Genomic DNA, 27,697 nt, shown 5'->3' on the forward strand with positions numbered 1-27,697 from the left:
AAGTTGTAAATGTAAACACTCTCCAAGAACATAGTGAAACACCAAAAACTCACCCGTGGATGTAGATCTAACGATCGAACCACGTAAATCCTCGAGTCATTTATCGTTTTATAGTTAAGTGTTGATTTTTGATTCATCAGGGAGATATTACTTGAAGATTCGCTAATGATTTATATTGAGAGAGATTTTGTTAAGGATATATATATATATATAGATTCAGTTATTGATGAATTTTATGTATTGAAATCACACAGGGCACAACTTATGTGAGCATCGAAATATTTTAATATATATATAATTTAATGTACATAAGTATTTTATTTTCAGCTCACCCCATCATTAAATCTTGGATTTGCGCCTGTTTAAGGCCAAATGTATTAGATTCGAGTCCACCATGGCACGGTCTTTAAGTTTCTCTGTTTAGTTATTAATTTATAAAAAAAACATCAAGTATTTTACATATTGGAAATTTATAACGGTAGAAAATATGGATATAAATTATTATTATTTTTATTTGGTTGAATCAAATTTTAATTTATTTAAGTGTTACCTAGTAGGCCTGTATCTACTACAATTTACATTCACTTTTGGAAATCGCTAAATAAACAGAATACTTGACTACATACATGATAAGACAAGCATGGACTCCGTATTTCATTGTTATAAATTATGTTAATAGTGTTTCTAGAAAATTTGGTCATTATAGTCTACATTTATAAGTATTTATCTCCTTAAGGGGCGTTTACTTTTGAGGATTATCTTTGATAGAGAAAAATAGTAAAATTAATCCCTTGTTTATTTAGATGAATTGAAATTTTGGAATATCCCATGGCCCTTGATTATTTTCAATCATTTAAGTCAATTTTGCTTGATTCATATCTCATTGAAAGAGTGATATTGAAGAATTTCTACTCTTGAGAATAAAAATACCAACTCATGTATTTTACCAATCATGCAAAGTAAATGTCCCATTTAAGAGTGAGTAACCAACTTATGGATCTCAATCCCTATTTTCTAACTAAAAAAAATAATGTCCGGGAAAAGGGCATATAATTGTAATGTTAGAGTTTGGTTGATTTAAAAAAAAAAAAAAAACACCCAAGGAGTGAGGGGTTAGGCAGATCCCCAACTTGTGCATAGACATCAACTAGTATGCCATACATGACGTTGCCCAATAGTGACAATGCCCAATAGAAAATACAGGGAGAAACAGAAAGAAGGCAGATCAAAATACATAGTTGCAGCCCAAAAGTCGAATTAGACACTTGGTTATAATGCCCAGCACTTCGGGAACACAACCTGCAATTACTTAAGCACACAATCAAACCTCACGAGTTTATAACTTCATATCCACATCATCTATGTCTTGCCCAGATTTATAAACTTAGCTAGACATAATATAAATTGCGAAAACAAAATGTAAATAAGATATGAAAATAAATAAAGTAAACTTACTTAATACGGAAAAAATGGGCAGGATGCTACACTACCAACATAAAGCATAAACTAAACGTCTTGCCCAAATCTGGACTTAAACTAAACTAAAATGCAGAAAAGTAAAATATTGTTTTTGGTAAAAGCCCTACTCCTCTAATTCGTGCACTCTGTCCAACCTTCCACACACAAAATGAAATGGGAACATGTATTTATAAGAAAACAGGCGTGGGCTAAGGGCTAACATGCAGCTAGGGTTTTGGGGAGTCCAACTCCAGCTGGAGTTTTCTTCTTTTGCCCGAGATAGAGTCCACAAGTGCAAGGACTCCACCTTTGATAAAACTCCACCCTTTGATCCGTGCATATCTTCAAGCTTTTAACCAAATCCGCTCGGCGCATGGGAAAATGAATATTCTCGCGCATCTTCTTTCATGCACCGGATCTGCCACATCAGCATCTAACCCTGGACGCCTGGTCATAATTGATCCATCCCTGTTCACCATTCATGTCTTCATTCTGCTCCTCCTCATGCCCTTGATACCTCTCGCGGTCGATGCTGATTTCTGAGTGTAAGTCAGGCCAACCTCTTGGTCAGCGGCAAATAGCCTTAGCTGCAACACTCTCTCCCAGAAATAACTTCAACTGCCTATGACGTGATATAACTCCTCCTCTGAGCGGTACTACCTACTTGATCAACATCATGCCCAACAGGTCAGCAAATGTGACTCTCGATCTTTGGATTGCATCCAACCTGCAGGCTTCGTTAGCTTTGATCATTGAGATGCATTCTCTTTTCTCATTAGATTCGCTTCATCTTGCCCATTATAGCATCCACGCGGCCCTGCCAAACAAGTGTCCTCCCAGACACAAAAACAAGCAAAAACACACACAAAGACTCGATCTAGACCTAGACACAACGAAGAAAAAGTGCACAAAACTTGGGCTCGTCAGTGTGACAACATCAGCGCCATTGCTCTTGATAGTAACCCTGTTTTCTACGCTTGAACTAAACATATTGACGTTGATATTCGTTATGTTCATGAAAAAGTGTTAGATGGCACAATAGAGGTTGGGCATGTGCCTTATTTGGATCAGCTTGCTGATATTTTCACTAAGCCTTTGGCTGACTCTTGATTTAGACTGGTTCGAGCTCGGTTAAATCTACATGATTCTAGCTCTAACCCCAACTGAGTTTCAAGGGGGTGTATTAGAGTATTTCCATGTCAACTCCACATCAGCTAAGGAGTTAGGGTGCCTCCAACGGTGTGTTTTTCCAGATTCTAAGAAACGGTGTATTGTGGTGGGACCCAAAAAATAAGAAACTGGTTTATTGTTGGAGGAAATATTAGAGTAAAAAGTAAATGAGTTTTCAAAGCTGATGTGACACTTTAAAAACTAGAAACCAAGTTCATTGTTGGAGCCACCCTTAGTTAGCTAAAGTTGTTATAAGTTGTTAGCAGCTCAGTTTATATCTATTTTGTATCTGTAGGAGTTAGTTAAGCAATGGGTGTACATATACGGTTGTAGTTCTTAATTCACGTGATTCTGTTTTCATATTTTTTTATAATGAAATCAGAATATCTCTCTGGCTCAACTTATGCTAACACTGTTGGATACGTATATATGCTAATTCTTTTCACGAAAAGAACTTATATTAAATAAAAAAAGCGTGAAAAAATAAATTAAAATTAAATATATTGGGTATACTTAAGAGAAAGACTGACGCACCAATTACTAATAAATAAATGGGAGCTTTGCTTTAATACTATTGTAATATCCCTTAGAGCACTCCCACCAGAAATCCCAAAATTATGCTCCTATATTCCTTCCTAAAGCTTCCCTATTTAATTTTAGGATCTCGATTTTATAAATGCATACACCAGATCTCCTATTTTCTACATAAAAACAATAATTATGTGCGGATCCTACTAATTATAAGCTTAAAATAAATTTAGGGTGGGTGTAAATTTAAGATTGAATTTAGGTAGGTGTAAAAATTTTTGTGGGCCCCATCCAATTTAGGGGATCTGCTGGATGCATTTTTTATCTCATTTTCAATTGTTTTAGCCTAAATTTAGAGTTAATGATGCATTTAGATAATCTGTTGGGAGTGCTCTTAAACAAGCAATTCCAAAGTAAAAGAATGAAAAAACAAATTAAAATTGACTGGCACTTTCTTGAGAGTAAGCATCAAATTTACAAATTTGCAATTGCACAAATTTCACGCAGAAAACTATATTATTCACGCAATAAGATATAATAGGACAAAATATCTACCCCAACCCAAAACATTAACTTCGGTCAAAAGAATTACTTTTGTGTACTACTGCCTGATTTTGCAGACTCAAGATTCTCATGCATATGTACACAAATAATAATAAAATAATGCAATAAGTATAGAAGATAGGAATTAGTATGAAAAATGGATAGTTTTGATATATAGGTTGAGGGATTTGAATATTTTTATATGTTACCACTAAATAAGCATAGAAGTAATCATTCATACACTATCCGCAATTAAGAAGATATGTCAATAGGAAAAAAATGCCCACTTTGTTAAGTGTAAAATTAAAAATACCAACTTTTTATAAAAACTTGATCATATGTCCAAATTAATGTAAAGAGTCGAAATTGCCCTTGGATGTTGATGGCTTTGCATCAACTTTTGTGTAAAGTCTAACATTTTTTTGACACAAGTACAAATGTTTAAAAAAAATATAAGAAAAAGTAGTTTGCTGTCGGAAAAGTAGGTTGTCATCCGGGCGGCAAGCTACTTAGTGCGGTTGCCGCCTGGGCGGCAACCTACTTTTTCAACAATTGACTATTTTTTACTTGCAAGTACATTGATTTAGATATGAAAGGTAATTTAGATATTTTGAGCGTATAATCAAAATTTTATAATAAATTGATATTTTTAATTTTTGACATAACAAAATGGGCATAAATTTTTTTGCCTCTCAGAAGATTATGTTTAACGTGGATATAAATATAATCATATTCATATAGAGGCAACGGATAGATATAATTTTATATTTATTTGAGCAAATCCGCAATTTTTATTTTTATTTTTATTTTTATTTTTTTGAGGATGCAAATCCACAATTTTTAAGAAAGTCTACTGTAAAACCTTCGATAATATCTGAAGCAACAGAAGCCTCCACAAGCATCCAGAATAAATCCGTTGGGCGTTTGAATTGACCAAAATACCCCGAAAAATATCTCCCGAACCTTCCAGAAATTTCAAATTCCCATATTCTGTTTCTTCCCTCCCCGCCTTTTCCTATAAATCATCCGCATTCAACCAATTCTGTCATCAGCAAACATCAATTTAAACAATTTAAAGATTTCGGCGTTCAAAATCACTCGCATTTCCCGTGTTTGAATATCGGAGATGGATAGTCCGTTCTTCCCAACCAACCGCTGGTACCAGCAACCCGACCCGACTTACCGTCCATTTCCCCCTTCCGTTCGCGGCGTACCCGTTTACCACGAGGATCACCGGCCGGCGGAGAGGGCCTCAGGCCCGAGAGTTGTTCGGATTCCCGTTCAATTTGTAGGATCCGAGCGATTAGACCGGACGGGGTCGGCCGTGAAGATTCAGAAGGTTTTCAGGGGCTTTTTGGTCAGGAAGAGTCTGAGGAAGATCAAGGATATCAAAATCGAGGTGGATGAAATCGAGGCGAGGCTGAAGAGAGGCGAAGTTGTCGAACTGGTGAAGAGGGATGCCAAGGAGCGGTTGAGGATGAACGAGAGTCTGATGGCCCTGTTGCTCAAGCTTGATTCGATCTGCGGCGTGGATTTCGGGGTCAGGGGGTGCCGGAAGGCTGTGATTCGTAAGGCGATCGCTTTACAAGAGAGGATCGACGCCATCGTCGCCGCTGATTTGGATGCGGAGGAGAAGGGCGAAATTGTTGATCTGGAGAATGAAGCTAGGGTTACCGAGGAGAATTGTGTACCTACTGTGGATTTGGAGGATTCGAGGGGTATGGAAGTGGAGGGGGGCGAAGATGAAGTTGGGATTGTGGACGTTGGGGTTGTTAGAACCGGGTACACGAACGAGATATTACAAAATATTTATTTTGAGAAATTACGACTCAAAATAATTGAAAATATTACAAAGTAAATAATTTGAGAAATTACAACTCAAATAATAAGATACAATTGTAATACACTGTATAAATAAATAATACGTATAAACTAAGTCGAGTCGAGATAAATCTCTTCCCGCAAGAAGATTATCGCCCCGGTAGTGCTCTTCGGTTTGGCGTATCTTCCCCAAAGGTAAAACGACTACGTCTCGTCGGATGTAGCACCACAATCCGGCGAGCTCCGGCGAACTAAAAAGGATGAAGAACTGAGCACAAGTGTTTGCGGGGAGAGTGGTTTGTAAATGGCAGAATGCAGGATTTTTCGTCGTTCTTCTGCATGCTCTCCATAGGCCTATTTATAGGCATGTGGTGAGTATGAATTCAATTCATTGAATTCCACTCCTACGGCTGGAAGGTTGAAGAGTTTGGCCGGTGGGCGCAGAAGTCGTACTGGCGTGCTGAAGTTGCCATGCAAAAGTCGTAATGGCGTGCTTCTGTTTCCAGCTTCTGCTGCTGCTGCTGACAACTGTTGCTGGTGGGCTGGTGATGGGCTTGGGAATTAAATCCTGTTGGGCCAATAAAATAATTTTGTTGGGCCAAAAAATAAAAGCCCAATGGAGTTGGTCCAAAAAATAGTTTGGGCCCCAAACACCACCCCAAAGCACCAATTGCCAAGATCCAAGTCCTTGGCCGCGGCCCGTACCCGACCCGCCCGTCCGGCGGCGGCGGCGGCGACGTCGTCGTCCGTCCGATCGATCGTCGTCGGCGGCGGCGCGCGTGTGTGTGTGCGCGCGAGGCTAGTACTTAGATCAAGCCCACTAGCAAGCCCACAAGTCAATTTATTAACTCCATGTGCTTTGCTATTCTTATACATGAAAAACATCTCTATGTTTTCCAATGTGGGATAACATAACAAATGTTATTTTTCCTCTTCAACATCCAAACTTTGACATACAATATCTCACTCATCGGAAATCGGTTTTGAGACTTCAAGTATATCACGTTGATCTACTCGAGATGTAGATTAACATACAATCATTATTTTAATTAAATAATAAATATTTAATTAAATAATAATTTCCAGATATAGCTTAAAGCCATATTTCCAACAATCCCCCACATGAGTGAGAAAACAGTATGCGAAAGTATGCAAACACTTAGCTCAGTCCTCTTAAGATACAACATTGCATTTGGAAAGGTAGCTTGTGGCTTTGAACCTGCCATAGTCAATATTATCGAGTATACCGGCGGCCTAGTGGATTGTGTTCCTTGAACTAGTCCTCCTCGGTGTATACTGAGTCAACAATATTGACACAATATTGCTTCAATCCTTATTCGTTCTCACGTTTGTGTCCATTACTGGCCTTGGAACACCTCTTTGGATTCATAAGTGTTTCAATCGAAGCGGCCCCACTTCACACTTACATAGGTAACTCTTAACTCAAGTATCCTGCTATACTTGTCCTCTTCGAGGAGTTCTAGAGTCATTAAAAGTCAAAGACTTAACCTCACCACGTGCAGGTTTCCGAACACTCACTGTTCTACAAGGAATAGGCAATTCGAGTGTTCAACACACGGATTTTCATAACTTAGTTGTCCCATTGAACCAAGTTCTTGGGATCCTCCAGTCATCATGGTTGGGTTGCCACTATGATTATCCTTAATTTGTGGACTTCAAACCCATTCCCCCTAACAGTTTATACATCTGATCTCGATGGATACTTTTTGTCAAAGGATCCGCTATGTTATCAATTGATCTTATATAATCAATTGAGATAACTCCACTAGCGATCAAATGTCTCACGGTATTATGACGTCGACGAATATGTCTCGACTTACCGTTATACAAATGATTTTGTGCTCGTCCGATAGCAGCTTGACTATCACAATGAATTATCACGGACGACACAGGTTTCGACCAACATGGAATATCCTCGAGGAAATTTTTAAGCCACTCGGCTTCTTCACCAGCTTTATCCAAAGCTATGAATTCTGATTCCATGGTCGATCTAGCAATACATGTTTGCTTCTTGGATTTCCAAGACACAGCACCACCCCCCACAGTGAATACATAACCGCTCGTTGAAAACGAGTCTTTGGCATCAGATATCCAATTTGCATCACAGTACCCTTCAAGTACAGAGGGTTCCCTAGTATAATGAATCGCATAGTTTTGAGTATATTTCAAATATCTCAAAACCCTTTCAAGAGCTTTCCAATGTTCATTACTAGGGTTAGCTGTAAAGCTGCCCAACTTGTTGACCGAGCATGCTATATCGGGACGAGTGCAATTTGTTAGATACAACAAGCTCCCAATAATCTTCGCATATTCTATCGCGTCAACAGGTTCTCCCTTGTGTACACTCAAATGCACACTAGGTTCCCATGGTGTCTTAGCTATTGGCTTGTCAAAAGCGTTGAATTTCTTTAACACTTTCTCAACGTAGTGAGATTGTGTTATAGTAATACCATCAGGTCTTCTTAGAATTTTAATTCCAAGGATAACATCAGCTAAGCCCATATCTTTCATGCTAAAATTTTTACTTAGCATGCCTTTGGTTTCTTGAATCACTCGGGAATTACTTCCCATGATGAGCATGTCATCTACATAAAGACAAACAATAACATATCCGTTATTAGAATTCTTAATGTAGACACATTTATCGCACTCATTGATTCTGAATCCATTTGACAACATTACACTGTCAAATTTTAAATGCCATTGAAGCGGTGCTTGCTTCAACCCATATAAAGACCTTTGAAGTTTGCATACTTTGTGCTCTTGCCCAGGTACTACAAACCCTTCAGGTTGCTTCATATATATCTCATCTTCCAACTCGCCATACAAGAACGCAGTTTTCACATCCATTTGGTGAATCTCGAGATTGTGCAAGGCAGCAATAGCGAGAAGCATCCGAATAGATGTTAGTCTGGTCACTGGTGAATAGGTATCGAAGAAATCGTACCCTTCTTTCTGCCTGAAACCTTGAACGACAAGTCGGGCTTTGTACTTATCTATAGTACCATCAGATTTGTACTTCTTCTTTAGGATCCATTTGCATCCTAAAGCTTTACTTCCAGGTGGTAGATCCACTAACACCCAAGTATGATTCTGCATAATGGAATCAATCTCAATATCGATGGCTTCTTTCCAGAGAGCTGCATCTGAGCCAGACATAGCTTCTTTAATCGTCACCGGTTCGCCATCTAGCATCAAGACAACATAATCCGGTCCATAGACATTAGCTTTTCTAACTCGTTCCCCACGTCTCGGTTCTACATCCATAGGTTTAGACCTTGGTCTTTTCCTATTAGGTGGTACATGATTAGAACCCGTGGCATAATCTACTTGAGTAGAATTACTAGCTACTTCCATAGGTTTAGAACCTGTAGCATCACCATCAACTCCATCATTAGAGTTCGATGTACCTTTATCCTTGTTAGGATAGATATTTTCAAAGAATATAGCATTCCTTGATTCTATCGTTGTCCCAACATGTATATCAGGTATCTCCGATCTGTGCACTATAAAACGATAGGCACTGCTATTAAGTGCATGACCAATGAAGATACAATCCACCGTTTTAGGTCCTATTGTAACTTGCTTTGGTAAAGGCACTTCTACCTTGGCTAAACACCCCCACACTTTGAGGTATTTATACGAAGGTTTCCTTCCTTTCCATAGCTCATAGGGAGTTACTTCTTTCCCTTTGAGTGGAATCTTGTTCAAGATATAGTTGGCCGTTAAGACAGCTTCCCCCCACATGTTCTGGGGTAATCCTGAACTAATCAACAAGGCATTCATCATCTCCTTAAGAGTTCGATTCTTGCGTTCAGCAACGCCGTTAGATTGTGGTGAATAAGGAGCCGTCGTTTGATGGATTATACCACTTTCGTTGCATAATTCAGCAAACGGAGCTACATACTCTCCACCTCTATCACTTCGAACCATCTTAATTCGACATCCAAGTTGATTCTCGGCTTCATTTTTGAAGTTTCTAAAAGCTTCAATAGCCTCATCTTTACTTTTCAATAAGTAAAGGTAACAATACTTTGTGCAATCGTCTATAAAGGTGATAAAGTACTTCTTGCCACCTCTAGTTTGCACGAACTTTAAATCACAAACATCGGTGTGAATAAGTTCCAAAGGTTGAGTGCTCCTCTCTACCGATTTAAACGGTAACTTAGCCATTTTGGCTTCAACACAAACTTCACATTTTTCTTGTGAGTTGTATTCATCAACTTTTAGTAAATTCATTTTTACTAATCTCTTTATAGCATTTAGATTAACATGTCCAAGTCTACAATGCCATAAATCTGAACACTCAATCAAGTAAGCAGAAGAGGTTGATGCATCTTTATTGATCTTAGCCTTGGCAGGCTTACAAGCTCTTACACCAAGTTTGAAAAGTCCTTCGGAGGCATAGCCTTTCCCTAGGAACTTTCCCCACTTGCGTATTACAACATAGTCGGATTTGAAAAACAATTCAAAATCCTTATTCGTAAGCCTAAAGCCCGAAATTAAATTCTTTCGGACAGTTGGAACGTGTAATACGTCTTTTAATGTGATCTCCACGCCCGACGTGAGTTGAAGAATCACATCTCCCATGCCAAGGACTTGGGATGTCCGCTCGCTAGCCTCCATTATCGTTTTGTTTTCCACTTCTTTGTAGTTGTGGAACAACTCACGATTTATGCATATATGGACGGTAGCGCCGGTGTCCACGAACCAAGCGTTAGGATTATCCACATGATTCACCTCGGAGATCATGGCAGCAAAGTCATCGTGGTTCCAATCGTCGAAGTCCTTCTCGACGTTGTTCACGTTGCTCTTTGCCTTCTTCCGCTTTGGCTTGCGGCAGTCTTTAGCCATGTGACCTTTTTTGTCACAATTGAAACACACACCATCAAACTTTGATGGTTGTCCTCCACCTAACTTCCCTTTGCCCTTGTTGTTGGGGTTAGGGCGGCCACGCTTGTTGGAAGGACCGCCGTTCTCGGTGAGATTGGCCTTTGCATCCATCGGCGCTTTGCCCTTTTGATCACGACTTCTCACGTGATCCTCCATTTGAAGCTTGGATAACAATATCGGCACGGACATCTCCGAGCGCTCATGCTTCAAAAGGTTTTGAAATTTCCTCCAACTAGGAGGTAATTTCTCTATGATGATTGCAACGAGCAATGCATCCGCCAAGGGCATCCCTTCGGCTTGAACCTCATGTGAAAGATTTTGGAATTCTTCCACTTGGTCCATCAATGGTCGGGAGTCGACCATTTTATATTCCAACCATTTGGCAACGACATACTTGGTAGTATTCGCTTTGTCCACTTGATACTTTAGATCAAGGGCCTCCCACAATTGTTTCGCGGTTTCATGAACCTTGAAAACACGGTAGAGCCTTTCGTCCAGAGACATGAGAACGGTGTTACGGCACAAGTAATCGCCGCGGCACCAGTTCAAATATCCGGCACGAATTTCTTGGCTTGTCTCCCCTTCCCCTTCACTCGGGGTTGGAGGTTTATCCTCCATTAGGAATCCGGCAAACCCCACGGTTGTGAGGTAGAATAGCATCTTCTCTTGCCAATATTTGAAATTCTTGCCCGAGAACGTTGATGGTTTCTCGGCAAGACCAATAGTTCTTGATGTTTGCAATGGGGCCATGGTTGACGATGAAGCCCCCGTTGATGCAAACGAAGAAAATAGTGACGACGTGGTTGAACCGATGGTTGCAGAGGTGGTGGAGCCGTCCATGTTGACGTCGGTGTGAGCCATTTCTCGAACGTGTATCAACGGCAGAGAAATAATCTTCTTGCGATTGTTAGAACCGGGTACACGAACGAGATATTACAAAATATTTATTTTGAGAAATTACGACTCAAAATAATTGAAAATATTACAAAGTAAATAATTTGAGAAATTACAACTCAAATAATAAGATACAATTGTAATACACTGTATAAATAAATAATACGTATAAACTAAGTCGAGTCGAGATAAATCTCTTCCCGCAAGAAGATTATCGCCCCGGTAGTGCTCTTCGGTTTGGCGTATCTTCCCCAAAGGTAAAACGACTACGTCTCGTCGGATGTAGCACCACAATCCGGCGAGCTCCGGCGAACTAAAAAGGATGAAGAACTGAGCACAAGTGTTTGCGGGGAGAGTGGTTTGTAAATGGCAGAATGCAGGATTTTTCGTCGTTCTTCTGCATGCTCTCCATAGGCCTATTTATAGGCATGTGGTGAGTATGAATTCAATTCATTGAATTCCACTCCTACGGCTGGAAGGTTGAAGAGTTTGGCCGGTGGGCGCAGAAGTCGTACTGGCGTGCTGAAGTTGCCATGCAAAAGTCGTAATGGCGTGCTTCTGTTTCCAGCTTCTGCTGCTGCTGCTGCTGACAACTGTTGCTGGTGGGCTGGTGATGGGCTTGGGAATTAAATCCTGTTGGGCCAATAAAATAATTTTGTTGGGCCAAAAAATAAAAGCCCAATGGAGTTGGTCCAAAAAATAGTTTGGGCCCCAAACACCACCCCAAAGCACCAATTGCCAAGATCCAAGTCCTTGGCCGCGGCCCGTACCCGACCCGCCCGTCCGGCGGCGGCGGCGGCGACGTCGTCGTCCGTCCGATCGATCGTCGTCGGCGGCGGCGCGCGTGTGTGTGTGCGCGCGAGGCTAGTACTTAGATCAAGCCCACTAGCAAGCCCACAAGTCAATTTATTAACTCCATGTGCTTTGCTATTCTTATACATGAAAAACATCTCTATGTTTTCCAATGTGGGATAACATAACAAATGTTATTTTTCCTCTTCAACATCCAAACTTTGACATACAATATCTCACTCATCGGAAATCGGTTTTGAGACTTCAAGTATATCACGTTGATCTACTCGAGATGTAGATTAACATACAATCATTATTTTAATTAAATAATAAATATTTAATTAAATAATAATTTCCAGATATAGCTTAAAGCCATATTTCCAACAATCCCCCACATGAGTGAGAAAACAGTATGCGAAAGTATGCAAACACTTAGCTCAGTCCTCTTAAGATACAACATTGCATTTGGAAAGGTAGCTTGTGGCTTTGAACCTGCCATAGTCAATATTATCGAGTATACCGGCGGCCTAGTGGATTGTGTTCCTTGAACTAGTCCTCCTCGGTGTATACTGAGTCAACAATATTGACACAATATTGCTTCAATCCTTATTCGTTCTCACGTTTGTGTCCATTACTGGCCTTGGAACACCTCTTTGGATTCATAAGTGTTTCAATCGAAGCGGCCCCACTTCACACTTACATAGGTAACTCTTAACTCAAGTATCCTGCTATACTTGTCCTCTTCGAGGAGTTCTAGAGTCATTAAAAGTCAAAGACTTAACCTCACCACGTGCAGGTTTCCGAACACTCACTGTTCTACAAGGAATAGGCAATTCGAGTGTTCAACACACGGATTTTCATAACTTAGTTGTCCCATTGAACCAAGTTCTTGGGATCCTCCAGTCATCATGGTTGGGTTGCCACTATGATTATCCTTAATTTGTGGACTTCAAACCCATTCCCCCTAACAGTTTATACATCTGATCTCGATGGATACTTTTTGTCAAAGGATCCGCTATGTTATCAATTGATCTTATATAATCAATTGAGATAACTCCACTAGCGATCAAATGTCTCACGGTATTATGACGTCGACGAATATGTCTCGACTTACCGTTATACAAATGATTTTGTGCTCGTCCGATAGCAGCTTGACTATCACAATGAATTATCACGGACGACACAGGTTTCGACCAACATGGAATATCCTCGAGGAAATTTTTAAGCCACTCGGCTTCTTCACCAGCTTTATCCAAAGCTATGAATTCTGATTCCATGGTCGATCTAGCAATACATGTTTGCTTCTTGGATTTCAACAATTGACTATTTTTTACTTGCAAGTACATTGATTTAGATATGAAAGGTAATTTAGATATTTTGAGCGTATAATCAAAATTTTATAATAAATTGATATTTTTAATTTTTGACATAACAAAATGGGCATAAATTTTTTTGCCTCTCAGAAGATTATGTTTAACGTGGATATAAATATAATCATATTCATATAGAGGCAACGGATAGATATAATTTTATATTTATTTGAGCAAATCCGCAATTTTTATTTTTATTTTTATTTTTATTTTTTTGAGGATGCAAATCCACAATTTTTAAGAAAGTCTACTGTAAAACCTTCGATAATATCTGAAGCAACAGAAGCCTCCACAAGCATCCAGAATAAATCCGTTGGGCGTTTGAATTGACCAAAATACCCCGAAAAATATCTCCCGAACCTTCCAGAAATTTCAAATTCCCATATTCTGTTTCTTCCCTCCCCGCCTTTTCCTATAAATCATCCGCATTCAACCAATTCTGTCATCAGCAAACATCAATTTAAACAATTTAAAGATTTCGGCGTTCAAAATCACTCGCATTTCCCGTGTTTGAATATCGGAGATGGATAGTCCGTTCTTCCCAACCAACCGCTGGTACCAGCAACCCGACCCGACTTACCGTCCATTTCCCCCTTCCGTTCGCGGCGTACCCGTTTACCACGAGGATCACCGGCCGGCGGAGAGGGCCTCAGGCCCGAGAGTTGTTCGGATTCCCGTTCAATTTGTAGGATCCGAGCGATTAGACCGGACGGGGTCGGCCGTGAAGATTCAGAAGGTTTTCAGGGGCTTTTTGGTCAGGAAGAGTCTGAGGAAGATCAAGGATATCAAAATCGAGGTGGATGAAATCGAGGCGAGGCTGAAGAGAGGCGAAGTTGTCGAACTGGTGAAGAGGGATGCCAAGGAGCGGTTGAGGATGAACGAGAGTCTGATGGCCCTGTTGCTCAAGCTTGATTCGATCTGCGGCGTGGATTTCGGGGTCAGGGGGTGCCGGAAGGCTGTGATTCGTAAGGCGATCGCTTTACAAGAGAGGATCGACGCCATCGTCGCCGCTGATTTGGATGCGGAGGAGAAGGGCGAAATTGTTGATCTGGAGAATGAAGCTAGGGTTACCGAGGAGAATTGTGTACCTACTGTGGATTTGGAGGATTCGAGGGGTATGGAAGTGGAGGGGGGCGAAGATGAAGTTGGGATTGTGGACGTTGGGGTTGATTGTGAGGTGAAGGTAAGTGAAGCAAATGGTGGTGCTGAAAATCATGATTTTGAAAAGTGGAGTGATGGGAGGGAGAAGGAGAAGGATGAGGGAAATGGTAAGACGGAGCGAGAGTTGTTGGAGCAGATGATGAAAGAGAACGAGAAGATGATGAGGATGATGAGTGGGTTGTTTGAGAGGAGTGAGACGCAGACGAGGATGCTGAACGCGTTGACTCACCGCGTTGAGATGCTGGAGAAAGCGTTCGTGTGTGATAGGTTGAGGAAGAAGAAGAAGAAGGCCACGCCATTGCCATGTAGAGAGAATTAGGTGCTTCTCACTCATCTTTTCTCGTTTGTTTGTGCCGCTTTAGATTTGGCTTGTAAACAACAGATATTTTTTGGAACCTCTTTTCTCTGATGGTTTAATGAATCGTGATTAAATTGGTGGATTCTTGATTTGCTATTGAGATGCAGCATAGCTCTTTTAACGAGTGTAACACAAACATGATGTGGGCAGAGAGACTAAATAAAAAACACTCCTTAATTAAAAACAAAATAAAACTACTTGTTGCATCTGCCATTTCAATTTTTTTTTCATACTAGATGGATATTCTCGAAAAAGAACTGGAATTGGTACAATTATGAAAAATTGAATAATTGGTAATATTGTGCCTCTACAAGAATTGGAAACCTGATGAATTCAAGTAAAAACCGATAATTCAAAAAAATAAAAAATTTGAACTAGATTCAAATTTAGTCATGAGTTCATTCAATGAACTGTTTTTTAAAATGATTGGTTGTTACTTAATGTTAAAGATGTATTAACTAAATATAATTATTGATGTATTACAAACAATTTATTCATGAATTTTATTAATTTATTCCTTATTCTAATTTCTCAAAATATAACATTCTTATCAAATCTCAACCTTTTCTCTATATATTAAGATGGTGAACAGTGAGGCCTCCTGTGTGTGAGGTCCTGGGTTCAAAAAGATGGTGATACAGTGAGAAAGGGAACATATTTGAATATGAATGGCACATAATAATTTTTCCAAAATGTTCACAGAATTTTGTATGATCCACATAAAACAGTCCAATCAAAAGAGTTCCTTCACAACCAAAAAAGAAGTTTTAATTGAGGAATTTCAAACAATGTGATCTTTGAAAAGTGGATTGAATCATGGAAATATGATAATTCCCTGAAGCATTGGTTTGGATGGAAGGTAAGGGAAAGGAAACAATGTCAGAGAAAGTTCATTCTGGTGGGAATCCGAATGCCAGCTCTCTTCAAAACATCAGCAGAGGCCTTCATAGCCATTTCTACAACTTGTTCCTGTCCATCACCACCACCTCTTTAAGCATGTTAAGTTGTGCCCACGGCTATAGTCAGTTTGAGACGTACCTCGTTTAGAGTCAGAATCTTCTTGTCCACCATGATCCACCGACCGTTGCACATAACAGAGCTAATGTTTTCACTTCTCATGCAATACACAAGGCTGGAAATGCTGCAAAGTAGTCTGCAAATCAGTAATAATACTCAACCTTGTATATCTGAACCTTTATTTCATACTTTTCCAGTTCGAATTTTTTGTAGACTGAGATTTATGAGCTCAATAATCAGGGATTCTATAGAATCTTTCACTGGAATAAGTCATACCAATCATGAACAGGCATCATTGACCAAGAAGAAGGATTCACCACAATCATGTCAGCCTGCAGAATAAGACATATAACATTCATCTTCATCCAGAGCTTAAATTATCATTAGCTAAGAGTAAATGCAAGAGTTGACATACTTTTTTTCCAATCTCAATTGATCCTATCTCGTTGCTCCACAGGACTGATTTTGCACCATTTATTGTTGCCATTTCAAGAACAGTTTCTGCAGGAAGAGCAGTAGGATCTGTCGTTCCTTTTCGAAAAACTTCTCGCCCTTTGTTGATCAGAGAAGCTAGGTACATCTCATCAACTAACAAACAAGTACATGAAATACTTACAATAGTTATTGTGACAAAAGTAAAGATAATTTTGCATACTTCAAAATTGAATACTGGCTTAAGGCAGGCAAGGAAACACCACTCTGAAGTACGGTAACATAACATCAAGAAAAGTTGAAAATGCCAGAAAATCAGAAAAGGGTGCTTTGTAAAAAAAATCTTCTATACACTAGATTCCAAGGAGCCATAACACAATTTACTAGGCCATAGGTGCATAGGTTGCTGAAATTAGAGACTTAATATAATTATCTTCAAAATAAAGTTTTATAGATACAAATAATCATCAAGAAAAATTTGGTAAGACGAGAGAATGCTAGGTACCAATGCTCATCCTATTATTTGATGGTGCGCCATCAGTTCCTAAAGAGACACAGACACCTGCATCAATCATTTCTTTGATCGGTGCAAATCCAAGCATACGCATTGCAGCAGCAGGACAATGGGATACTTTTACCCCTGCTTTTGAAAGCAAACCAACCTGAGAATGCATGTATTAAGTAGCTACTCAAAAAATTTCAGCAATATAAAGAAGATAGAGCTTATCATGTATTGTGTATACAGTATACCAACAATAAGGTGCTTATGCACTAAAATACCATAGCAGAAGAGCAAATGATCTTTTTATAACTTATAAAAACAGGACAAATGTTAGCTACTAAGCGATGTAACTCGTATCAATGCAATAAATCTCATGTAAAGAGAGAGTTAAGCACAATCATCATCGAACCATGGAAATCACATGATTAAAAAGAGATAACGAGGAAGTAACAAAAAGTAAGTAGGAATCAACTAGGTGAGCTTCTACTCAGGAATGAACATTTTCCTATGAATATAGCAAGGTCTTGGTCTCAAGGTTCACCTACTTTCATTATGAATTCAGTAATTCGCTACAAACTGCGGACTCGCGGAGAGAACCAAAAATCAAACTTGTATCACTAGAGCTACAGAGACCATTTCTGTGAACTTTTGAGTACAAATAATACCTCAGAAAATTAAACGACGAAGATAAGAGAATGCTTGGATCATAAATGATTTTTCAGTCATAATCAGATAGTTGATCTTTTCGAAGGCTGCATGAAAATGGCTTAAAACATAAAATCATACCTCGTGTTCATCGACCCAAACTGTATGAGCTGCTAGTAAATTACTCTGGAGTAGCTTGATTTTCTCGAGATATGATACAGTTCCATGATCAACTCCTTTTCTTTTCACCACAAGTTGGTTCTCATAAAGTATCTCTGCCACATGCTATGTTTTGGAAATATCAATCAAAATTAAACATCACCAAGGACAGAATTTCAAGTATGTGTAGAACACGATCCGACTTAATTTGCTTGTAAAGTTTGGCATTTTACTTCTGAGCATGCTTCTACATATATCACTAAAGATCTTTTCTTTGTCTTGTCCATCATTAGAACCTTTGCAGGGGCTGAAAAGAACCATGTTGAAGAAGAAGAAGAGGGAATAAGAAACATGTACAGAGAGAATGCTTAGTGATCTCACCATATGAATTCCGGTATTCAGTTCTTTAGCTGCATCCCTTGTATCTGTAAGTAGACGGTCTGTTGAATTCATAATTTGCCTTATCCCAAACCATATTCTGATGCGTCCATCAGCAGTGTTATGGTGTTTCTTGTGTAGATCCCTCTGCGACTGTGCCCTCGACACAAGATACAATCACATGTTACACTGGCACCTAAATCTTTTGTGTTACAGCCTTAAAAGTGTTGTTTGGATTAGCAAGGCACATTTGTAGAGTTTACTAAAGCTTCAAGGCATATTGGAGTATACTAAAGCACGCTGGTTTGAATTTGCATTTCAACAAAAAAGGATCTTCAAACAAATTAATGTTCACATTTATGCTAGCATCCATATATAATCCGATCAACCAGAGTATTGCATAATGTTTCAAAGTGAATAGCTAGGCTCAAAAATATTAATTGCAATGTAGAAAAGGCAGCAACCTGAATGCACTGCTCAGCAGTCCTTGTGGCCCATGATGCCGGCAGTCCGTCCCCATCATCCATCACCGACTGGGTTAGACATGCACGTATTCCCAGAAGTTCAACGGCTCTAGCCATCCCGGAGACATGCTGCCCACCGGCCTCAGCGAAGCACGTGACCTATTACATCAACGCATCATCTCGTTGATATTACAAACACTATATAAAAGACTAAAAGAGACAAAGGTCTTTATTCAATAGATTTGAGGCCTTTAATCTTTCCATGTAAAGCTAGCTAGCACACCATTTAAGATTCTACTACTCCCATTGATGCATATGGTATGTCATAAAAAACTGCAGCGCTTACACCCGAGTGAATTAGCTCAATCCCGCAGAGTAAAGTGGAAATGTAAGAATCCTCCTCTGTCATGTTGGACTCATACGGCCAAATGCGGTCGTGAAGCCATGTTAGCAAGTCAACATCATCAGCTATCCCTCTAGCTAGTTGCTGTGAGGTGTGAACATGTGTGTTTATCAACCCTAAGTAAACCAACACATTTCTAATCATTAAATGAACACAAACACACACACACACCAAAACAAGAAGCCAAACATTGCTCTACCTATCTATATCCTTAACAGTTCTAATAATCTAAGCAACATACTTCTCTATTGCAGGGGGGAAATATCCCATTCGCCATCAAATGTCAGTCTGGTTTTAGCAGAATCATATCATTTTTTTTTTCATTTAAAATGTATCTTTAAAAAATTAAAATTAACTGGCACTTTCTTGAGAGTAAGCATCAAATTTACAAATTTGAAATTTCTCTTCAAGTGACTGTGAGAAGCGAATAGAAAGACGAACGCTTTTATTGTGAAACGATGGTAGAAAATATAAATTTATAAAGAGAAAAAGAAGAATTGAACCTGGCAGCAAAAAGCGGCCGCAGAGGTCGATGAGTTGAGGCGAAAGAGATGAGAATTGGGAAATAATATCCTGCGAGTGACCAAGAGCTACAATGGTGTCGCCCCGCACAGCAACGGCACCGTTTCGGAACACGCGATTCTGTGAATCCATGGTTACAATCAAGGCATCGTGTAGTATTACTATTTCTTCCATCTCAGCTAAGCTCTCAAACTTGTTTTGTCAACGCTTCTTCATATCATCATATCCCCACTTCCTTTACTAAATTATTAGTACTAAAAAAGGGATAACTTTTCTCCCTCCATTCCTTTCATGGGTGAGTTTGTTCGAATCGATTAATTCACACAGAATTCCTCAATCAAGATTTAAAACTTCAAGTTCGCCGGCAAATTTATTGAGTTCGATTACACTTTGTTTTACTCAATGAAAACACTAGTAAAATCAATCAACTCAAATATTTTTATGGACAAATGTAAATAATCAAGTCAACTTTAGACGTTCTTTTCTTTCTCATAAGACATACCTGCTGTCATCTTACGCATCACTACTCACTGAATCCCAATGTATCACTATTCTCCTTTCCCAAGTTTTAAAAAAAGGGCCATTGTTCATGTTCTAAAGAGGCCCAGTGGGCTTATTTCCCTCAGAAACGATTCAAGGTATTTCATCAGCTCTTCTATTTGCATTTAAAACTATCTTATTTCATTTCAAAACATTCAATTTTAGTAGTACTCCATAAGGATGCAGAGACTCACACTCGTATCCTCGTCTTTCACTTTTATAAAGGTGTTTAATACCATTAATCTAAAATGTACACACTAGTAACAAATCATTCAATCAAGATTTTTAATTTATTAACGACGTGGAAATCTTACTTGTGTGAGCCATATGTATTCATAGCGAACATAAAAAATTGTAAATGAAAAATAAACTCTATCAACATTGTAGCTTACTAGCTTATACATGACACCGTCGGTAATGGATCCAGAATTTTGAATTTGAGGGTACGATAAATTAAAATGAAAAGAGTATTTTTGTCCTAACTCAAAGCTCTAGGTCTCAACTCTAAAGTTTTGATAGGCAGCCAATTCCTTTTTTCTTAACCTTCGGACTATCTTCATCTCTCAAATATGTTTATATTCTTTAGTTTTTTTTTCTATTTTAAAAAATTAATAATTAAACATCAAGAAATAGAAAAACTAGAAAGTACATGCATAAATTGCATATATAGGTAAATATACATGAAATCAACACCCACAAATTAATCTAAAATCTCACCACATATATATAGGGAATCTCATTGGAACACTCCCCTATATATATATATATATATGATTTGTTTCGAAGTTTTAATGTTTATATCTTATTTATTTTAAATTTTTTATATCATATATTAAATTAAATCTTGTGTCACTAATTTAAAGATGCATACTGCATCTAATTTTCTAATTAAACGAAATAACATGATTTTGAGAGAAAAAATGAATTATACAAAAAATGAAGAAGAATAGTTTTGCTTCACATAATAATCGACCAATTATGTTAATAATTAAATATATTTTAAATAAATTAATTTAATCTAATCTCTGTTTACATATTATAAGCCATTATTTTGAAAGAATTTAAAAATAATTTCAAATTAAAAAACTGTCTTTCTAATATATTATAGATTTTTGAAATATTGCAATTATATCATCCTCTTCTAATTTAATTTATTAGAAAACCATCACCCCTGAAATTTTTATGATCACTGAAAAGCTAACATAGTATACGTCGCAAGAGCCAGTGTCGCCAAAATCCGACTACAAGACCCTTAGTTTTTCTGTGCGTTTGTTTTGTTTATAAAATTTTCATTAGAAAATGAAAAAAGTTGAAAAATATTATCTTTTTTTTTTTTCATCATATGTTTATTAGAGATAAAAAAAATGAGAAAATATTGAAAAATATTTTCACACCACTACCCATAATGAGAAAATGAGTGAAAAATAACCGTTCTAGAAAATATTTCACTATGTCCGAAGAAAATTTTCTATAATAGTAAACATGTGAAAATAGTGGGAAAATGTGAATATATATATATATATATTTTCTCTCATTTTCCATCAAAGCAAACGTCGGTATTTAAATGTGTTAATCCTGCAACAACTTAAAAGATATATAGTTACATAATTACAATGTTTTAAAGATCACACCAAATTTATAAAATGAATTAAATTAAATATAATTTGTAGATATCGTTTCCAATAGATATTAAAAATAAAAAGAGCTGGTCAAAATCGGAGAACATTGACATGATGTTAATTTGTTGTAGATATATGTTAATTTCAAATATATTAACTAATGCAAACTCTACATTTCCGAATGCGATGTTTATTTCAACTATCTTGGTTAGCTAGGGTCGAGAGTTGTGTTTAATTTCAAACTTGTGTTTATTGCTGAAAGCAGCCACCTCAATATTATGAATACCCAGAGCTGTCTCTATTGCGTGAGAGAAGAAAAACAAAGCAAAATCAACTTTACATAAATTGAATATTAGGGTTATACATATACAATAATTTTGGATAAAAATTATGAATACACAGAGCTAGCTGTCTCTATTGCTGGTTGGAGACATTGATTTCATGCTAACGAGACTGGATCAAGAATGACAAGAAGACCGGAAAGAGATGTTCACCAAAAAGTGGGAACCACGTTTTGAAAATACAACGATATCATAACATGATGCCAATCATTTATTATCCATTAATTGGAGAAAAATGTGGTTCCGCCTCCGGAGATGAAAAAGGTTGAGGAAGAGATTAGTTGGATTTGCAAATTGCAATAATAATTTAATTCTTTTTTTTAAATAATAATTTATGGTCAAATGTCGTGGTTTTGATCGGGATAACTCACACAAATTATGTCACCAGACCACCACATCAGTTTTAATTTGAGCAAAAATTCAAAGAGACATTTACACGATTTTATCATCCAAATTCGTATAATCATACATTCAATCGCTAACAAAATCACCCTAACGCTTTTCCGAACTTCCCTTCTTCATATTGTAATTTGGCTCTTTTTTCCGTGTAACTCTGGTTCTCGCTTTTGGGTTGCACTTCTCGTGCGTGAATAAAATTTTCATTTACCAAAAAAAAAAAAAACACAAGTGGGTGGTGCCGCCGGACTAGCACCGAGGCAGCTGACCCATTAACTCAAATTTAAATCATCATAAAATTACAGTAATATTTAAGTTGATGTAATTTTTAACACGTTGTATTAAAAATTAAAAAACGTCCAAAATTAGTGAATTTTAACGTCAATTACGATCTATAGAACGCCTATAAAGAAAAATAAATCATAGTCAGAAATCAAATAATCTACGAGAAACCAACAACAATATTCAACTGGCTAATTACAAGTTGTCGATCGAATTATCTACTATTGTTGAAATTAAAGGCGAGATCGATTGAAAATCAGAAAATGATGTTCTTGAAAATGGGGTTCTACATTATATCCAAAATCAAACCATACGCTATGATTAATGTCAACTAGGTTAATTATCCGTCGAAATTGATCATGCGTAAACAATGACGTACGTTCAAATGAAAAAAAAGTAGGATCATGAAAATGATTGAATAATCGCGATCGTGAAATATTGGTGATGTCCAAATATCGTAGTCTATATGCAATGTAGAGAAATACGGCCAAATTTATAGTAGTGTACTCAATGTGTTAATGCTGCAAATGATGCTTTGTGATTGAAATTACGTTATGCAAAATTGCTCTTTTAAGACATATATAATCAATTTTAAAATACACAAAATTTCGATCCTTGAAGTTTGTGGCTGCACACAATATTTTAACCTTATTACAAAATTCATGAACTATGTATACAGGGAATGATTCAATGAGATCCCTCATATATATAGTAAGATATTAAATTGATTTGTAGGTATTAATTTAGTTTATTCTATAATTGATAGTATCTACTTGAAAGGGAAATTTTTTTACTTGGGTTCGAATTGTGGAGGGAGCGAAAATTCTACTAATTTTTTGAATATTAGCTTATTAATTATTTTTACTTTTCACAAAAAATAGCAATCTCATTAAAACCTAACTATATATATATATATATATATAGAAGGAAGAGATCATATAGACCCTCTTCCCTTGAGTAGTATATAGATCCAAGGCAAAATACACGTAGGGGTAAAATAGGAATAAGATTTTTGAAAAAAAATAAAAAAGAATTTGTTTAATTTTTTTGTCAAAAATTCATTTTTTTGGCACGGCTGCTGTCAAAATTATGCATATAATTGTACACAAATATGCATAACGTTGGATAGAAATATGCATGAGAAAGTATCACTATGCGACCCTCTGATGCCTCTCGGTGCTGCTTGTCGCCGCCATAGTTATGCATATAGTTGAACACAAATATGCATAACGTTGGATAGAAATATTACACAACAGAACAATGCATATTATAAAACTGAACCATGCATGCATATTGTGTCAATGAACCCTTCATATTGTGTTAATGAACCATGCATGTTGCAAGGTTCATTGACACGAGATGCATGGTTCACACAATAAACATGTTCATTAACACAATATGCATGATTCAGTTTACATGAATGCAAAGTTTAATTTAAATATTTTCTTGCAATTAGCCGTGCATGATTCTGTTTTATAATATGAATTGTTCAGTTATAAAATAAAACATATTTTCGATCAATATTGAAAATAAAGAGGAAATTGTCCATGCAGATTTATATATGTGTCGTTCACTCGTTTGTGGTGTCCCGTGTATTCGATTTTGTACCACCTGCAAGTCGATTTAATTGAACATGTCGAGGGTGTGAGTCATATTATAGTTTAAGAGTGCGTTTATTTTGATAAAAATAAGAGAAAAATATATATTTTCATTTTTTTTACTATTTTTATATATTTATCATAATAGAAAATTAATTTTCTGTTGGCATGATAGAATATTTTTTCAGACTTATTTTCATTCATTTTCTTTCCAATGTTAGATAACAGTATTATCTTCGAATAGTGGAATGAAAATATTTTTTAATATTTTTCTTCTTTTCATCTCTAGTAAACATATAATAAAAAAAGGGGTTATGGCCAAAAAATACATGAACTTTGAAAAAAGTTGTAATTTTCACCTCAACTTTCAATTAAGCTCCAAAATACATGAACTTATATTTTTGTTGTAATTTTCACATAAGTTTGACTTTCAACGAAATTAGAGATTAATTGACAATTGAAATCTAGTCAAATATATTATTTTTTGTCTTCTTAGACCCCCGAGCTTCTAAATACTCATTATCATTATAAGTTAGATCAACATCAGGTGAATTTCCGACTGTCAATTAAGCTCTAATTTCGTTGAAAGTCGAATTAAGTGAAAATTGCAACAAAAATATAAATTCATGTATTTTGAGGCTCAATTGAAAGTTGAGGTGAAAATTGCAACTTTTTCAAATTTCATGTATTTTTTTATCATAACCCCTAAAAAAAATATTATAATCTTTTCTTATCCATCTCTTTTCAATAAAAAAATCATAACCAAAATAAGTGCACCTAGTAGTGAAATCCATGTATTCGGTGGAGTACAATTTAAAAGTCGCGTGTAAAATTTAAATTAAATAGGCAACATTCGTGTAAGCAATTGAGAATTCGCAAATCTATATAATATATAAAAGAAGAGTTTTCTCCCTCCTTTTTTTTCCTTTTTTTCTCTCTCTTCTCCCATCAATTTTTTTACTATTTATTTTTTTTTCTTTTTATAATTTTAATTCTTTTTTAAACATTGTCAAATTTAATTTATAAAAAAAATATTCAATGTTCATCTTAAGTTTAAGTTGGTCAGAAGATCTTTAATGTATGATATAAAAATTATAAAAAATGAATTTAAAATGAATAGGTTATTAAAATTTTAAAGTATTTTATTTTCTTTCTCTTTGTTAAAAATTTTCAACTTTTATTTATGTTTGTCTATGAAAATATTTATTATTATTATTATTATTATTATTATTATTATTATTATTATTATTATTATTATTATTATTATTATTATTATTATCTGAAATACTCTATAATAATAATCTATAATATTAATTTGCATTATCAAATTATTTAAAATAATTTAATAATTATAATTATCATTATACTTTATACATAATTGAAAATTACGTTCTTAAATTCGGATTTTTATTGAGTAATTAGTTTAGCAATATATTTGGAAAAACAAATTAAAGGTTGAATTAAATTCATTTTTGAATGCCAGACATGGAGAAATATAAATTGAGATATATTCCTAGAAGCTTATTGTGGATACCATGCACCACAAAAGACTGTACCAATATAGAAATTAAGTTTTAAAACTAAAATTGCATTCATATATACTATTAATTTCTTTAATGCAGATAAGCTCACAACTTCATGTATATATATACATCCATAATAGAAAGGATCGACAATAAAAACGGAAAGTTGTGTTAATGATATACTCATTACAAATATATATATGCATAATGAATAGTAATAGATAAGATGATCAAAGTAATAATATATCCATCTCCATCAACACATTTACGAAGTGATCAACTCGGCATGGGAGCATCAAAACACCCTTATGGCAATACCCATACTCCGATTCAGCCTCTTCAAGTAGATTCTTGAAGAGCCGATGGTTCACGTGCTCCGTCTTTATCACGAACCTTTCTTTCTCCGGCCCCACGTAGATCGGAAAACGCCCCCCCGATTTGCTCTTTTGAAAGGATTTGCACATCTTCCAGATCACTCCTTTCCTGTTTCTAACCTTACATGAATTCATGCTTAATTTCAAGTACCTAGCTAGATGTATATATAAGGAAGGCATCTTTTCTTTTGTTTTCAGATAAGGTTAGCTTCCTAAATCTGGACTTGTATTTATACAAGGATTTCTAAGATGATACTTCCAACTTGTTCAAATAAATATTCATCATCATCAAGTGGTCATGTTTATTCTCAAGTCAGCCTATATTACCTACGTCTGCGCCAATTTCAAGGGGTCACATTCTCATAAAGTTAATTTTTAGTTTTTCCCAGCAGGTAATTAGTATAGCTTGAAATTTCATCTGGTGAAATATGGTCAACACAAATTTTGTTTTATTGCCTCTAATCAATTGCTATGCTCTAGCTCTAACTTTAAAAATATATATCTTCACTATTCAACAATATTGGATAGATTCCACATAATTAGTTGATTTTTGTTTATGAAACAAGATATCTTTTTGTTCGAGAAATAAGTATCAAAATCCTTCACAAAGAAAAAAAATATGACGATTCTTGGTTCAAAGTTTTGAATTGATCATATATGACTAAAATTCTATATTTTTTAATTCATTTTCACAGAAAATTTTCATCACGATCATGTGTTTACAATTTGTAGTATACCCTATATACACACACTATTTATATGTATATTCTTGTGTTTATTGTGTGTGTGTGTGTAAAAGTCGCCCATCTTCGCATCTATGATATTGTGGTGACAAGTGAAACAAATTAATGCATTACCAATTTGTTTCAAATTTTTTAATTATGCTTTGCGGAGGCGGCGGAGCTACAACGACTTCAGTCACTTCACATAGCACTAGAAATGGGATATTGCGTCATCCTTTTTATTGAATCCACATATATTGAATTTTGACTTCCCGTATTAACTTTTTGACTTCCCTATCTAACTAAATTCAATGGGTTGGTCTACAACATATACAAGGGAATACGTCATCTCTAAAATCCTACTATCATTTTTAGGTTTTCAACACATTCACTACAGCTCGAAAATATATATATCTGTTTTTTTTTTTTGAGCAGTGTGCGTGTATTGGCCAAAGAGGTTAATGCCTAAGGCCAAAGGTCTTGGTTCGAATCCCCTATAGCGCAAGTGCAATCTTTTAATTTCTTTATTTAATATTATAAATTTATCAAATATATATATATATATATAGGGTGCGGTTATAGTGAGAACCACAATTATCGTGAGAACATAAGAATCAATAAAATTACTGCATCTGCTATACAAATTAATGCATCCGTTATTAAATTAATGCATCCGAAAAAAATAATTTTTTGCTCCCTTCAGGATTCGAACCCAGCACCTGCATCCATCCACCAAGATGATGTATCCACCGTAGATCTTGATGATCGAAT

The 27,697-nt window shown here is 36.4% G+C and overlaps 3 protein-coding genes across 3 annotated transcripts; 2 read left to right on the forward strand and 1 right to left on the reverse strand.

The window, feature by feature from the left end:
• Positions 1–4,825: 4,825 nt before the first annotated feature.
• Positions 4,826–6,085, forward strand: LOC130993914 (uncharacterized). The gene is made up of 2 exons (XM_057918950.1): positions 4,826–5,481; positions 5,938–6,085. Exons 1-2 carry the CDS (start codon positions 4,826–4,828, stop codon positions 6,083–6,085), a joined length of 804 nt encoding a protein of 267 aa, XP_057774933.1.
• Positions 6,086–14,013: 7,928 nt separating this feature from the next.
• Positions 14,014–14,970, forward strand: LOC130993915 (uncharacterized). Its single transcript, XM_057918951.1, has one exon. It carries the CDS (start codon positions 14,014–14,016, stop codon positions 14,968–14,970), a length of 957 nt encoding a protein of 318 aa, XP_057774934.1.
• Positions 14,971–15,664: 694 nt separating this feature from the next.
• LOC130995666 (uncharacterized) lies at positions 15,665–20,078 on the reverse strand. Its single transcript, XM_057921038.1, has 10 exons — positions 19,513–20,078; positions 18,953–19,125; positions 18,607–18,765; positions 18,146–18,295; positions 17,747–17,890; positions 16,964–17,120; positions 16,442–16,614; positions 16,303–16,358; positions 16,048–16,150; positions 15,665–15,978 (listed from the first exon to the last, which is right to left on the reverse strand). The coding sequence occupies exons 1-10, from the start codon at positions 19,703–19,705 to the stop codon at positions 15,889–15,891; spliced, it is 1,398 nt and encodes a 465-aa protein (XP_057777021.1). The 5' UTR covers positions 19,706–20,078; the 3' UTR covers positions 15,665–15,888.
• Between the last annotated feature and the right edge of the window lie 7,619 nt (positions 20,079–27,697).

Source organism: Salvia miltiorrhiza, chromosome 7, assembly GCF_028751815.1.
Source record: "Salvia miltiorrhiza cultivar Shanhuang (shh) chromosome 7, IMPLAD_Smil_shh, whole genome shotgun sequence".
NCBI lineage: Eukaryota > Viridiplantae > Streptophyta > Magnoliopsida > Lamiales > Lamiaceae > Salvia > Salvia miltiorrhiza.

Excerpts from the sequence above, each read along its gene's own strand:
- LOC130995666 (XM_057921038.1), bottom strand. The coding sequence starts at position 19,705 with ATGGAAGAAATAGTAATACTACACGATGCCTTGATTGTAACCATGGAT. Across the intron at positions 16,359-16,441 it reads CAATTGAGATTGGAAAAAAA|GCTGACATGATTGTGGTGAA; the intron begins GTATGTCAACTC and ends CTTATTCTGCAG. Across the intron at positions 15,979-16,047 it reads AGATTCTGACTCTAAACGAG|GAACAAGTTGTAGAAATGGC; the intron begins GTACGTCTCAAA and ends GGTGATGGACAG.
- LOC130993915 (XM_057918951.1), top strand. The coding sequence starts at position 14,014 with ATGGATAGTCCGTTCTTCCCAACCAACCGCTGGTACCAGCAACCCGAC.
- LOC130993914 (XM_057918950.1), top strand. The coding sequence starts at position 4,826 with ATGGATAGTCCGTTCTTCCCAACCAACCGCTGGTACCAGCAACCCGAC. Across the intron at positions 5,482-5,937 it reads GTTGGGGTTGTTAGAACCGG|GTTGAAGAGTTTGGCCGGTG; the intron begins GTACACGAACGA and ends TACGGCTGGAAG.